Here is a 13,756-nt window from a genome sequence, read left to right on the forward strand (position 1 = left end):
TATGGGGCCCCTTATAATGGAGGTCTCTATTGAACCCCTTATATTGGTGATATTCTATGGGGCTCCTTGTATTGGTAATCCGATCACACAACTGACATCCACTGTCAATTTACAGACATCCGAGTTCTGTCACACTGTCCTATCTCAATTAAGTTATTTGGAGGAGAAAAAAAAAAAACTAGCCATTAGCCGCGCCCCCCTCATGGTGATTGGGCAAAGTCTCGCACGAGGCGGATGTTTACACTCAAATATGTCGGAGGGGGTGGGGCGATCTGGCTGTGCGGGAGATCTGAAAGAAAGTAGCTGACAGGAGGAGCGGCGTGTACCGGGCTGGAGGACGGGGAGCACCGGGCGGGTTTACGAGCACAGAGCCCGGCCCTGCACGGTGCGTGAGAGAATACTAAGTGTGTTATGGGGGGAGGGGAGGATTATAGAGGATGTTGGGGGTGTATGGGGGAGATATAGAAGATGGGGGGATTATAGAGGATGGGGGGGGGATTTTTGAAGATGGGGGGGGGGGGGGTTGCAGAAGATGTGGGGTGTATGGGGGGGGATTGTAAAATATATAGGGGGAGGGATTATATAGAATTGGGGGGGTTATAGAGGGTGGGGAGATTATAGAAGATGTGGGGGGTGTATAGGGGGATTATAGAAGGTATGGGGGGGATTCTAGAAGATGGAGGTGTATAGAAGATGTGGGGTGTATGGCGGGGGGATTATAGGAGATGTGGGGGGAGTATGGGGAAGATTATAGAAGATGCAGGGGTGTATGGGGGGGGGGGGGGGTAGAAGATGGGGGGGGGGGGGTATGACGGGGGGATTATAGAAGATGTGGTGGGGAGTATGGGGGAGATTATAGAAGGGGGGGGATTTTAGATGGGGGAGTATGGTGGGGAGTATAGAAGATGTATGGCATGGAATTATAGAAGATGTGGGGGGGGGAGTATAGAAGATGTGGGGGGAGTATGGAAGATGTGGGGGGGGGGAGTATAGAAGATGGGGGGGGGGGGAATTATAGAAGATGTGGCGGGATTGTGGAAGGTATGGGGGGGGATTATAGAGGATGTGGGGGGGGGGGATTATAATGTGCAGTGTATGGCGGGGGATTATAGAGGATGTGGGGGGGGAATAGAGATGTATGGGGGGATTGTGGGAGATGTATGGGGGGGTTTATAGAGGGTATGGGGGGGGATTATAGAACATGGGGGGGGGGATTATAGAACTATTGAAGATGGGGGGGGGGGGATTGGGGATTATTGAATATGAGCGGGGGTAGAGGATGCGTGGTGTATGGGGGGGGGGGGTTTATAGAAGATGTGGTGTGTATGGGACTATTGAAGATGGGGGGGGGGGGAGTGTATTGGGGATTATTGAATATGGGAGGAGGGGGGGGGGGGTGGTAGAGGATGCGTGGTGTATGGGGGGGGGGACTATTGAAGATGGGGGGGGGGGGGGGAGTGTATTGGGGATTATTGAATATGGGTGGGGGAGATTATAGAGGATGCGTGGTGTATGGGGGATCATAGAGGATGTGTGGTGTATGGGGGGGGGGGATTGGAGGATGCGCGGTGTATGGGGGGAGATTATAGAGGATGCGCGGTGTATGGGGGGAGATTATAGAGGATGCGCGGTGTATGGGGGGAGATTATAGAGGATGCGCGGTGTATGGGGGGAGATTATAGAGGATGCGTGGTGTATGGGGGATCATAGAGGATGTGTGGTGTATGGGGGGGGGGGGGAATTGGAGGATGCGCGGTGTATGGGGGGAGATTATAGAGGATGCGCGGTGTATGGGGGGAGATTATAGAGGATGCGCGGTGTATGGGGGGAGATTATAGAGGATGCGCGGTGTATGGGGGGGGGGGGGAATTGGAGGATGCGCGGTGTATGGGGGAGATTATAGAGGATGCGTGGTGTATGGGGGGAGATTATAGAGGATGCGCGGTGTATGGGGGGAGATTATAGAGGATGCGTGGTGTATGGGGGATCATAGAGGATGTGTGGTGTATGGGGGGGGGGATTAGAGGATGCGCGGTGTAGACAATGCTGGGTGCCGGGCAGAGTGACTGTCTTCTCTTGAGCCACTTTTAGTCACTTCTGCCTCGGTCACAGCTGGTGACAATGTCTGGTACTTCCAGGTATGGGGGACCATGTGATGGCGCTGGGGTCTATCAGCCAATTGTATTGTCTGAACACTGTTACATGATCAGTGAAGTGGCTCTGCAGCTCCCCCCAGTGGCAGAGTTGGGGAAGTGCGTATCGGTCGGGGGATATATACTGTAATTCTTGTATCCTGTGTGGGGAGAACAGTGCAGACCTAATATAGGAAATGAGGGTCGGAGAGTGAGGACGGGGTACGTTTGGCTGGGGATATGCTGCAGAAGACGAAGGGAATCTGGAAACATGTTACCTGAGGGTAGAGATCATTCCACCACCCTAATCAATGTACCCTCTGCAGACTGCTGAGGTCGGAGGGCCACAGGTTGGGCCCCTGGGCTGTACTATTGGTATCCAGCACTAAATCGCAGGTCATACCATGCGACTTCCATTGTCCTGTGTGCAGGTTCTCTCCTCGTTCCAGCAGTCTATTAATTTATCATAATAAACCTGATTATTATTGTACAACGTTGTGGATCCCATTGCTGACCTCCTTCCCTCCTGCACCACGCTGGGATTACCTCTTATTGACTTTTATTTTCTTTAATCTCATAGGTGTAATTTTACATGCAGAGGAATCTTAACGTAAGGTGATCTGACTGCTGTAAATGTTGGATCCAAGCAATGGAGAAATGTCTCAAGCATAGGTAAGTGTGGCCATTGACCACTTCAGTACCGGACACTTTTACTTCCTTTCCTGCCCATGCCAGCTTCCAGCTGGCACAAGTACTCAGTCATGCAATGCTGTACCCAAAATAACATTTTCTTATTTTTTTTTTTTAAAGACAGATGGCGCTTTCTTTTAGTTGTATTTAACCACCTCAATACCAGGCACTTACCCCCCTTCCTGCCCAAGCCAATTTTCAGATTTCTGCGCTGTTGCTGTTTAAATGACAATTGCGCGGTCATGTTACACTGTACCCAAACAGCATTTTTATCATTTTGTTCCCACAAATAGAGCTTACCTTTGATGTTTTTTTTTTTTTTTTATCACCTCTGCAGTTTTTATTTTTTGCTAAACAAATTTAAAAAAATTGTTTCTGCTTCGCGCGTGCAAGACTCTTTCTCCGACTTGTTCATTCCCTGACTTAGTTGGGGGTAGGTGGTACACTTTGGTGGGGGTGGGTCAGCCACGCCCTGTGACATTTGACCTCTAGGAACCTGCCTTCTGAACTTTGGGGGAGGTCCCTGTTCCAATTCCTGAGTCCTAGCCATATTCTTCAATGGGAAACCCTAACCCTTAGACCCCTTTCACATTGAGGCGTGCGGGGGTTAAAACCTCACCGCTAGCGCCCAAATATCGCGGTAAAGCGGCGCTAAAAATAGCGCGGCTATACCGTCACCGCACCTCCGCTGCCCAATGTGAAAGCAGCCTAACCCTAGCCCTAACCTGACTGATGAGGCTGCACTGATGGATACTGATGGGTCTTCCCTGTTTATCAATGTAAATGTGTCCTGTCAGATGTGCCAGTTATCGACTCTCCTTTCCTCACGCTGTGACAGCGTGTGAGGAAAGGAATGCTGATAACCGGCAAGTTTGTTTAAATGTTTACGATTCGGCACTGCGTCGCTTTAAGTGACAATTGCGTGGTCGTTCGACGTGGCTCCCAAACATAATTACATTTTTTTTTCCCCCCACAAATCGCTTTCTTTTGTGGTATTTGATCATCTCTGCAGTTTTTATTTTTTGCGCTTTAAAAAGAAATAGAGCAACAATTTTGAAAGAAACACCATTTTTTGTACTTTTTGCTATAATAAATATCCGCACACTTTTTTTTTTTTTTTTTAAAGCAATTTTTTTCTCAATTTAGACAGATATGTATTCTTATACATATTTTTGGTAATAAAAATCGCAATAAGCTTATCTTGGTTTGCGCAAAAGTTATAGCGTCTTACAAAATAGGGCATCGTTTTATAGCATTTTTATTGGTAATGGCGGCGATCAGTGTTTTTTTTTTATAATATGTCAGCAGCTGCAGTATTTGTAGCTGCTGATTTAAAAAAAAAATTCACCCAGGCGGAACTGCGTTTTAAGGGCTGTGACAAACAGTCCAGCACTAGATTGTAAGCGCTAACGAGCAGGGCCCTCCGATTCCTCCTGTATTGTATTGAATTGTATTGTAACTGTACTGTGTGCCCTCATGTTGTAAAGCTCTGTGCAAAATGTTGGCGCTATATAAATCATAATAATAAGCCAAGGAGCTGACGAGTTCTTGTGCTTCTTATCCCACTTCAGACAACATGGTCTATGGCTGGAGGGTAGGGAAGCACTTATACCCTTTTTTATTGGAAAGTACGAGTTTTGATACTTTGCAGGGCAATTTGCATGCATACAAAATGAATAGGTTCAAATCGCACTGCAAAGAATCGCATGTAATTTGAAAAGGAATGCAGTGCCATTTTCTTTCTGAATCGCATGAGGTTCCCTGCACTGCTCCTGGATGAACCCAGGCTTTTCATAGTGATTGCAGCCTGGGCTTGCACAGGAGCGGTGCAGAAAACGGCATTTGATTTGCACAGCATTCCTGTTCAAACTGCATGCGATTCTTTGCAGTGCAATTTGCGCCTATTCATGTGCGTATATCACACCCCAAAGTATCGTTTTTTAGGTGTCGTGAAAATACTCAGTATCGGTACATTCCTACTGGAGGCTTACAATGAATGCCTCACAAGTGATTGGTTGCTGCAGAGCTGCCTTTTGGGGGGTTGGTTTCCAGGATCCTGTCACTTCAGATCCGGTACAGACCGCACATGTAGGGGGAGGGGGGGGGGGATTGTAAAGTATGTAATAAGAAATTATTGAAACAAATGTTTGAAATATTAAAGGAGTTCTAGAAGCAGAAAGTTTTTTTTTTTACTCTAATTCATTTTATACCTTTTTTAAAGTGGTTGTGTAAAAAAAATGAAATAAAAAAATAAACCTGCAAGACAAAGGCATGATAAGCTAGTATGCATCATATACTGGCTCATTATGAAATACTCACCTTCGATCAAAGCTGTTGCAGCGGTCCACTCCTCGCACACCGATGTGACCGGCGACATGTCTCCCAGGGTTAATTATGGGTTTGCCGGCTCCTGTGCTCCGATTGGCCGGAGACGCGATGATGTCACTCCCGCGTGTGCACACGGGAGCCGCCAGTCTCGGCACAGGCCCTTTAGAAACTGCACAATCATGCCCTTTCTTCAGTGCGCACACGCCGATGACGTCGGCGCAAGCGTATATGGTAAATAATATATCCTAAATCGTTGCATGTTTAGGAGATATTTACAGTACCTACAGGTAAGCCTTATTATAGACTTGCCAGTAGGTACAGGTGAAGTAACCAGGTTTACAACCACTTAAGGACCCCTTCACGCCGATTTACGTCAGCAGAATGGCACGGCTGGGCACATCAACGTATATGTACGTTGCCCTTTAAGCCCAGCCGTGGGGGTTGCGTGCACGCGACCAGGTCCGAAGCTCCGTGGCCGCGGGACTTGCGGACCCGATCGCCGCTGGGGTCCCACAATCGGTCCCCGGAGCTGAAGAACGGGGAGAGCTGTGTGTAAACACAGCTTCCCCGTTCTTCACTGTGGCGCCGTCATCGATTGTGTGTTCCCTAATATAGGGAATCGCAATCGATGACGTCACACCTACAGCCACACTCCCCTACAGTTAGAAACAGACATGAGATCACACATAACCCCATCAGCGCCCCCTTGTGGTTAACTCCCAAACTGCAATTGTCATTTTCACAGTAAACTTTGCATTTTTTTTATGCATTTTTTTTTTTGCTGTGAAAATGACAATGGTCCCAAAAATGTGTCAAAATTGTCCTACGTGTCCGCCATAATGTCGCGGTCGCGAAAAAAATCACTGATCGCCACCATTAGTAGTAAAGATTAATAAAAATGCAATAAAACTATCCCCGATTTTGTAAACGCTATAAATTTTGCGCACACCAACCGATAAACGCTTATTGCGATTTTTTTTTTTTTTTTTCTTTACCAAAAAGAGGTAGAAGAATACATATCGGCCTAAACTGAGGGAAAACATTATTTTTTATACCTTTTTGGGGATATGTATTATAGCAAAAAGTAAAAAATATTCCATTTTTTTCAAAATTGTTGCTCTATTTTTGTTTATAGCGCAAAAAATAAAAACCGTAGATGTGATCAAATACCACCAAAAGAAAGCTCTATTTGTGGGGAAAAAAATACGCCAATTTTGTTTGGGAGCCACGTCACACGACCGCGCAATTGTCGGTTAAATCAACGCAGTGCCGAATCGCAAAAACTGGCCGGGTCCTTTAGCTGCCTAAAGGTCCGGGTCTTAAGTGGTTAAGGTAAAAAAACAACTTGTATGCAGCTTTCCCCCTTTATAGTCACCTGAGCCAATCTCAATCCAGTGATCCCAATGCACGAGAGCAGCGTCTGTCTGTTCTCTCCTTCCTTGTTTGCTTAGACACAGCAGTGGGAGGCATTGTCCCTCCTCTGTCAATTGTCGGGGGGGGGGGGGTGCAGGGGAACGACACTGTGCTCTGTGTGTCTATGGCTCAGGAGTGAGCATGCATGAGTGCCCCCATAGCATAACAATGATGAGGGGTACTACAGTGTACAATATGACTGTATTAAAGTGTTGTGACGCCATTCCGCCAGCAGGTGTCACTGTTGTATTCAGATTTTAAAAGGGGGGAAACAAACAGGAATACCGATCACTGCCCCGAATGTTTGTATATTGTGTGTGTTTGGGTTTTTTTTTTTCTACCACCAATTTTTGTTGTATTGTTTGTCAGCACCAGTTTCTTTTACTGTAGGTAACATTGTGGCAAACAGCTGCCTTTGTTTAGCTTACAAGCATACAAATCTGTTGAGCAAATCAAACCATCACTGGTAAATCTATAACTTGTTGCTGGCAACCTTTTCTCAATTTAAAGGTTACGTCTACCTTTTATACTATGTTAGGCCTCATTCACATGAGTGTACTTTAGGGCATACATGGGCGAGGGATGTCAAATTCGGTGCATAGTCTGTCCATGCAGCCATTGCATCCCAATTGACATGAATAGGACTGCCTGCACGGGGATGCATGGGACTCCTGCAGGCAGTACAGCCCTCACACGGGCACAGGTGTATGCTGAAGTACTCCATGTGAACAAGGAAGTTCTGAACCCCCCTCGTTATAGGGGTCCTTCTGCTCAGCAGTCCAATCACTTGTTACATTTTGTGTGGCTCCCGCCACCACACAGCCGAATCATTCACAGAAAGTCGCTCTAGGAGTGGACAGGCAATCTCCTGGGACCTGTCGCATGTCCCAGGAGATCGCTTATAGAGGGAGGGGCTACCTAAGGCTAGAGGAGGAGTCGCCTAGGCGGCCCGTAGGTGGAAATAGGACAGGAAGTCCCACTCCTACCGAAGCCCTCACTCCCCCCCCCCCCCCCCCCCCGCAAAAAAAATTACATGCCAAATGTGGCATGTAATGGGGTGAGGAGTGCTTAACTTCATGAGACCCGGGCCATGGTAAAAAGACGGGCACAAAGTGGCTCTATAGATCCGGGAGGCCGTTTTTTGCGGCCTCGGGTCCTCCGACCACTGGGGGCCGTGCGCGAGACTGAGATGCCGATGCGCGTGCCTGGCGGCTGCGATGTCTGCCGGGTACCCGCGATCGGCAGTGACAGAGCCAGGGACGTGGATCTCTGTGTGTAAACAGAGATCCACGTCCTGTCAGGGAGAGAGGAGACCGATGGTGTGTCCCTTGTACATAGGGACACAGATCAGTCCCCTCCCCCCACAGTTAGAATCACTAGTAGGGAACACATTTAACCCCTTCCTCGCCCCCTAGTGTTAACCCCTTCCCTGCCAGTCACATTTATACAGTAATCAGTGCATATTTATAGCCCTGTTGGCTGTATAAATGTGAATGGTCCCAAAAATGTGTCAAGTGTCCGCCAGATAATCGCAGTCCCGATAAAAATCGCAGATCTTTGCCATTATTTGTAAAAAAAAAAAAAGAATAAAAAAAATGTCAAAATTCTGTCCCCTTTTTTGTAGCTGCTATAACTTTTTTTTTTTTTTTCCCCCCAAAATATGTAGAAGAATGTATATCGGCCAAAACTGAAAGAAAATTTATTATAGCAAAAAGTAAAATATTTTTTTTTTTCAAAATTGTCGCTCTATTTTTGTTTATAGTGCAACAAATAAAAACCACAGAGATGATCAAATACCACCAAAACAAAGCTCTATTTGTGGGGGGAAAAGGACGTCAATTTTATTTGGGAGTCACGTCGCACGACCGCGCAATTGTCATTTAAAGCGTCACCGCGCCAAAAGCTGAAATTTCGCCTGGGCAGGAAGGGGGTATATGTGCCCAGTAAGCAAGTGGTTAAAGTGGAAGTTGCACTTTTGGGTGGAGCTCCGCTTTAATGTTCTTTTAAGTTTTACAACAACTTTAAATTTCACCTTCAAAGATGTATTTTAATGTGGATCCATTCCTGATGTGTTTTGTGATGTGTAATCACTGTGCTGTACTTTGGTGGCATTACAATTGTGACAAGTGCAGCTCCTCTTCTCCCTGCTGGTGTTCATTATCTTCAGATTTGTAGGGTGACGGGATGGAAGGAGATTTCCGCCAGAGTGATACATTTATTGGAGTGTAGCTGCGGAGTCCCTGCGCTCTCTCTCATCGGGCAGTTATTAAAATGTGATTGATGGAGCGCTGCTTATCATAAGTGGCTCGCTGCCCTAACCAGTTCAATGTGTGCTGATAATTTATGCAGCGTGGTGCTGATTTGTCAGATTTTCTTCCTTCTGGATTTTTTTTTTATAGCTACTGTATACTTCTCTGCAACCTGTCATCTTGTATAAAGGGAGGCCTGAACATTGGACTGAGCATTAGCCCCCCCCCCCCCCCCCCCCCCCCCCCCCCCCCCCCCCCCATGGTTCTCACCTCTACCAGGCTGCCCACAGCACTGCCACCTCCACTGCCAGTCTAGTATCTGCTCCACAAAAGATGATGTAAGCATAGGTAATGGAGCAGTTATGCTAGATGTATTAAATAATAAAAAATAAAAATGGTAGCATAACCTACAGGTAACATAATTGCTCCATCACCTATGCTCATAATGCCTTTTGCATAATTAGGCTGTTCTTAAAGTGATATTAAAATTCTTGTTTAACCACTTAAAGGGGTTGTAAAGGTAAAAAAAAAATATTTTTTATTTAGGGTCCATTCACACCAGCGGACCGTTAATTACAAGTCCGTTAACGGACTTGTAATGAATCCCTATGGGAACGCGTCCGTTAGCGGATGGAGCATCCGCTAGCGTCTGCCGGGATCCGCTTTTCTGAACGGAAGAAACCCTATTTTTCTTCCGTTCGGCGGAACGGACCGGATGCAGACGGATAGACGGTCCGTCTGCATCCGATCCCCCATAGGGGACAGCGGAGCAGAGACAGGGCGGTCCCTGCACTGTGTGCGGGGACCGCCCTATCCGCCGACAGCTCAGCGGGGATGCCCGCTGAGCTTTGGCGGACACACGGAGTGGACCCAGAAACGGTCCGCTCCGTGTGAAAGAGCCCTAAAGAGAGTGAGAGCGATAACCACATTAACACACCTTAGACCTTGTAACACTAACGAGTCACATGACTCCCCCGGGGAGGGAAAATGGCTAACTGGGCCCAATTGTACTCACTTTTTAGTGACAACGGTTTAGGCATTAATGGCTCGGAGTTAATTTGAGGGGACAGCAAATGTACACTGTTATACAAGCTGTACACTCACTACACAACATTGTAGCAAAGTGTAATTTATTCAGTGTTGTCACATGAAAAGATAGAATAAAATATTTACAAAAATGTGAGGGGTGTACTCACTTTTGTATGTGTGTGTATATGTGTGTATGTATGTGTGTGTATATGTGTGTATGTATGTGTGTGTGTATGTGTGTATGTGTGTGTGTGTGTGTGTGTGTATATATATGTATATATATGTATATATATATGTATATATATATATATATATATATATATGTGTGTATATATATATATATATATATATATATATATATATATATATATATATTATAATATTTTTTTATTTATTAAAAAAAAATTAAAGCGGAGTTCCGGCCACAATTTCACTTTTTATATATAAATACCCCTGTAATACACAAGCTTAATGTATTCTAGTAAAGTTAGTCTGTAAACTAAGGTCCGTTTGTTAGGTTGTTACAGCATTTAGACACTTTATAAAATAGAAATTGACTGGGGCCATCTTAAGTGTGGGCATCATGAAGCCAAGACTGTATGACTTCCTGAATTTGAGCCTTGCAGATCTCGAACATGCTCAGTGCTGCACAAGCAGTGTCAGATCAGGTTTCAGCACCTGTACTGTCCAAGTCACATGATTCTTTGAGATTGGGGAGTGCACAGACTCCTGGAAAGTTACACCCACTACATTCCCAGGAGTCTGTGCGGTGTAGGTTAGGAAGCATTAAGCACCTAGGTGCAGGAAGTGGGAAGATTAACTATTCTGCCTAGCAACAACACTTTGAAGGCATCTAAAAAAAAAAAAAAAAATTCGTAAAGGACTAATGACATTTTTTTAAAACTACTGATGTAATGTTATATTTATGGGTGGAACTCCACTTTAAGACCCAATTTTTGACATTTTACATTTTCTATCCTTGTAGCGTCTTGCTTTTTTAAATGAGTTGTGTGGAGCCAGAATGAGACCGCCCGGTAGCAGCCCGCCATCCCGGCGAAAGTCCAGGCCTCCAAAGAGAGTGACGCCACCTCCACCATCCCCAAGTAAGGCTGGGATTTATACTGTATGTACATTACGTGGGAGCTTACACTGGGCTAGCACTCCAGGTAGCAGTGGAGAAATGGAGGAGCCCTGAAGGGCCTGTATCAGTGAGTGAACAATGGGCGAAGGGCTTTACTTTTCTCACAAGAGAACTTGTCTCTTTGCCCATTCAAGGCAGTCTGTCTGAAGACGAACTATAAGCAGACGATTGTTTGCCAAAGTTTATCTTTTTATATACTTGTGAAAATAAAGGTAAGAAAAGCTGAAGAGTGCCCCCAGAGTTGCTTTTTTGTGAACTCTTAAATCTTTAGGCGCAGTCACATCCAGGTACATTTTTTCAAAGGGACAGATGACAACCTTTCTCTGTGTTCCCTATTAGACAGCAAATGTTCACATTGTAAAGTCAGGTCCACTTTAACCAGTTGCAGACGTTGGGCAGGCTACGCATGTCCATAGTTTTTTTTTTAAAAGGTTTTTATTAGCCATAAAACACATTCTCAGGAAACGACAGTGCATTCAGGGTACAAAAGCAATGGTACATTTTTGTGAGGAGGATAGAAAATTCACAAGGCATTCAAAGTATAAGAATAATAGCACGCATTCTTGGAACGCGGAGGATATGGAATATCCCAAGTGCACGTCTCTTCGTACCTAAATAACAGAAGAAGATCCCAACATGGGTTCTCCTCAAGTGCATATAGCCATTTTTATATTTTCCAAACTTGTAACTACAACTAAGCTCCACATTTCTGTCTAATACCCGTCAAGTAGTACTTTAGTCCATATCGTGGAGAAGTGACATAGTGTGGCGTAGCCATCCTAGATTAGAACACAGAGTAAAGAAACTAAAATGCCGAGAGGAAAAAAAAAAACCAAAATATCCCAGCATAGAAAAATTATAAAACCCCATTTATGTGCCGTGCGCTGCTGTCCCTCCAATCCCCACAGTTCTCTCAACAACAAGTATACAATGATTGTTATACGGTTCAGTCAAAGCCAGCCGGCCTTGACGTCTCATCAGGGGTGGTATCCTTGGAGTCCACCCATCTCCCCCATACATTACAGAATTTTTTCTTACTCCCTCTTGCTTCATAAGTCATTTTATACATCGTGACATTTGTGTTTACCAGCCCCTTCCAAGCAGATAGAGTGAGACCTTCCCTCTTCACCCAGTTTAGGACTATGAGTTTTCTGACATAGTAAAAGAGCAACCTCAAAAATATTCGCATATTATTACTCATAACTTCATCTTCTATAATGCCTAAAAGGCACAAAAGTGGACTACATATATTTGGGAGATCGAAAGTATCTGCAATAAACTGTGTAACCTGTGACCATAACGGGCGGATCCTGTCACACTCCCACACCATATGAATAAAGGTGCCTTCTGCCACCAGACACTTATGACAAACGGGGTCCTCTCTTCTGCCCATTCTATATAATCTGTGTGGTGTATAGTACATTTGGTGCAGGTACCTCAGTTGTATTAGTTTGTCCCTAGCGGAAATCACCGTAGGGAGATAGGATAGTAGTACCTCCTCCCAGTGGGAATCAGTCAGTTCAGGAATTATAGCCGTCCATCTAAGTTTCGCTTTTTCCTCCCTTGGTTGTGTCTTTCCCATTAGTACCGCATAATAAGTAGAGATCAGTTTAGTGTGTTCAGGTTTCAGCAGCAAGGACTCCAGCTTAGTGTTTCCCAGGGCGACGGGTCCCATGCCAAACTGAGCGCGAACAGCGTGCCTCAGTCTGGTGTAATGAAACAGCCAAGCTGCAGGCACCCCCAGCTCTCCCCTTATATGTGTGAATGTCTTAAATTCCCCCCGATCAAAGATTTGATGGAGATATACTAGGCCAAATTTGGCCCATCTATGCCCATCCTCCAGCAGGCGAAGTTCCGCCAATCTGGGGTTGAACCACAGAGGGGCATTGGGAGACAGGTGTAGGGGATTATCCTGGACATGCTTCATACAGATCTCAAGCACCCTCCTGGCTGGTCGGAGGATCGCCATTCCACCCTCCGTCGGAGCTTCCCCCCTATAGAAGAAATTTAACAGTGTCTCATAGGAGGTCACCGCAGCTGCCTCCACCGCAACCGCGGCGTTGTTCAGCTGAGGAAACATTCGCCAGTGTGCCTGAACTAGCTGCGACGCCAAGTAGTACAGGCGGAGGTCGGGGATGGCCAGACCTCCCCTCCCTACTGGTAGCTGTAACACAGCCAGCGCCACCCGAACCGCTCCATTTCCCCATAAAAAGGAAGACAGCAGGGAGTCAATGTATCTAAAGGTCTTCCTGGGGATGTACAGGGGGGCATTAGAAAGTATGTACAAAAACTTTGGGAGGTATATCATTTTAAACAGGTTGGCCCTCCCTAACAGCGTGAGCGGAAGGTCCTTCCACTTCTGTATCCTGTCCCTGAAGTCTCTAATTACCGGCCATAAATTTGTCTCAGAGAATCTATCCATAGGTAGCTCTATATTTATTCCTAGATATTTAAAACGGGTTGTCACCCTAAGCGGGTATTGAAGGGGGGTGGTCAGGGTCGGCTGTGGATCTAGAGGGAAAAGCGTCGATTTGGACCAATTGATCCGGAATCCGGAGAAATCCCCGAATTCCTGTATCAAGGAGAAAGCAGCCGTCAGAGACCCATCCGGGTCTCCCAGATACAGGAGCATGTCATCAGCATATAATGATACGCGTTCCTCCAAGTCCCCGACTAACAGTCCTTTGATGTCAGCCTGATTTCTAAGCTTAACCGCCAGGGGTTCTATGGCCAAGGCAAATAAAAGTGGTGACAGGGGGCAACCCTGTCTCGTT

At 45.9% G+C, this 13,756-nt stretch overlaps 1 protein-coding gene across 1 annotated transcript in view; it reads left to right on the forward strand.

Moving 5' to 3' along the window:
- Nucleotides 1-256: 256 nt before the first annotated feature.
- CENPA (centromere protein A) overlaps nucleotides 257-13,756 on the forward strand; it is a 28,371-nt gene continuing 14,871 nt past the window's right edge. The window contains exons 1-3 of the mRNA XM_040323050.1: nucleotides 257-385; nucleotides 2,713-2,804; nucleotides 10,827-10,944. Of these exons, the coding sequence (XP_040178984.1) occupies nucleotides 10,863-10,944 (82 nt within the window). The 5' untranslated portion in view covers nucleotides 257-385; nucleotides 2,713-2,804; nucleotides 10,827-10,862. The remainder of the gene's footprint in view (nucleotides 386-2,712; nucleotides 2,805-10,826; nucleotides 10,945-13,756) is intronic.

Source organism: Rana temporaria, chromosome 9, assembly GCF_905171775.1.
Source record: "Rana temporaria chromosome 9, aRanTem1.1, whole genome shotgun sequence".
Classification (NCBI taxonomy): domain Eukaryota; kingdom Metazoa; phylum Chordata; class Amphibia; order Anura; family Ranidae; genus Rana; species Rana temporaria.